The sequence below is a fragment of the Nicotiana sylvestris genome, chromosome 6, assembly GCF_000393655.2.
Source record: "Nicotiana sylvestris chromosome 6, ASM39365v2, whole genome shotgun sequence".
Lineage (NCBI taxonomy): Eukaryota > Viridiplantae > Streptophyta > Magnoliopsida > Solanales > Solanaceae > Nicotiana > Nicotiana sylvestris.
Window position 1 is genome coordinate 196,327,666 of NC_091062.1, and position 2,015 is coordinate 196,329,680.

The 2,015-nt window shown below is 44.9% G+C and overlaps 1 protein-coding gene across 1 annotated transcript; it reads right to left on the reverse strand.

Moving 5' to 3' along the window:
- Positions 1-335: 335 nt before the first annotated feature.
- LOC138871899 (uncharacterized) lies at positions 336-1,682 on the reverse strand. The gene is made up of 2 exons (XM_070149821.1): positions 1,314-1,682; positions 336-1,268 (listed from the first exon to the last, which is right to left on the reverse strand). Exons 1-2 carry the CDS (start codon positions 1,680-1,682, stop codon positions 336-338), a joined length of 1,302 nt encoding a protein of 433 aa, XP_070005922.1.
- Positions 1,683-2,015: the final 333 nt, after the last annotated feature.

Here is a 2,015-nt window from a genome sequence, read left to right on the forward strand (position 1 = left end):
GATGGGGAAGATGATTCCCGCATCTAACCATTTGATCACTTCCTTCTTTACTACCTCTTTCATGTTCGGGTTCAGCCTTCGTTGATGTTCTATGGAAGGTTTGTGCCCTTCTTCCAAGAGAATCTTGTGCATACAGAAGGCTGAGTTGATACCCTTTATGTCTGCCATGGTCCAGCCAATGACAGTCTTGCTTTCCTGCAGTACCTGTAAGAGCTGTTCTACCTGCACATCTAGCAAACCAGATGATATAATAATAGGCAAAGTAGAATCAGGGCCTAAGAAAATGTACCTGAGGTGAGTTGGGAGCGGCTTCAGCTCCTGCTTGGGTGGTTCCTCTACTGATGGCTTTGCTGGAGGTGTAGCCCTTTTTCTAACTCAAGGGACTCGAACTGAGGTTCCCTTTTCCAGAATCCTTGGCCTTCAAGTGCCATGACCCACTCAGCTAACCCTTCACCATCCATCTCTTCTAAATTTGTCAGACTTGCCTCCAATGAATCTTTAGCTGTCAGGATCACATCATCTTCTTGTAGGATCACATCCATTGCCTCCACTAGAGAGCAATTAGCATATTCACTAGGTCTCCTCATAAATTCCTGAACATTGAATATGACTTCTTCATCGTTCAGTCTCATTTTTAATTTCCCAGTCTCACAATCGATCAGTGCTCTCCCAGTGGCCAAAAATGGCCTACCTAAAATGATAGGTATCTCCTCATCTACCTGACAGTCCAGAATAACAAAGTCTGCAGGGAACACGAACTTCCCCACTTGCACCAACACATCATCAAGAATCCTAGTATGCCTTTTTACCATGCGGTCAGCCAGCTGCAGCAGCATCGAGGTCGGTCTAGCTCTGCCAATGCCCAGTTTGGTATATACAGCCAGAGACATCAAATTTATGCTGGCTCCCAAATCACATAATGCCTTTGCAAAGGCATAACTCCCAATCGTGCATGGAATAGTGAAGCTACCTGGGTCTGACATCTTTTGAGCCATCAGTTTGGTTACTACTGCGCTGTAGGTCTGCGTCAGAGTCACTGTGGATAGGTCCTGAAAATCAAACTTCCGTGACATTAGGTCTTTCATCATATTCGCATAACCTAACATCTCCCTCAAGGCATCCATCAAAGGAATATTCAACTGAATTTGACGCAGCATCTCCATGAATTTCTTGTATTGATCTTCCTTGTTTTGTTTTACCAGTCTCTGAGGGAATGATGCAGGTATCACCCTTTGTGCACTGTTTGCTGGCTTCTCTCTGTTGGGGTTCTGTGGCACAAGAGGCACCACCTATTCTATAGCTTGTTCATTTACCTTAGCCTTACCCTTTTCATCTTGACCCTGTTCAACTACCACTTCAGTCAGATTTGATGGTTCATCTACCTCTAGTGGAATTGGAGTGGTTGGCGTACTCTCTTTGCTAGCTTGTGAAACCTCCTGCTCTTTGTCTAAATCTCTCCCATTCCGGAGACTTACTGCCATCAGCTGATTTGGGTTTTGCTCTTTGGGGTTAATATTTGTGTCCGCTGGCAATGTTCCCTGGGGGCGGTTGTTTAAAGCCATAAACAACTGCCCCAACTGAGTTTCAATGTTCTTTATAGCTGAATCATGTACTGCCAACTTTTCTTGCATCTTACCATTTGTCCCAATGAGTTGCTGGAGCATCCCCCTGATCTCTACCATGTTTTATCTTGCTGCTGAGGAGGTGGCTGATATGTCAATTGTTGCTAGTTCTGTTGTGGGTAGCCCTGTTGTCTCTGGTGGTATGGCACCATTTGGCCTTGAACTTATGCCCCCAGGCTGAGGCATGTTAGGTTTGTATTGCTGATTTGGTGCCGGTCTCCACTATTGTCCTCCTTGTCTCTGACCCCTAAAGTTATTAACATAATTCATATCTTCCCTTTCCCCTTGATTTTCACCTTCTCCACTCCATGAACATACATAAGACTGATTAACACAGGGTGTACACAGTCCTCCATTTGTCGTGTCAACAATATGCACATGTTTGGTACCCAT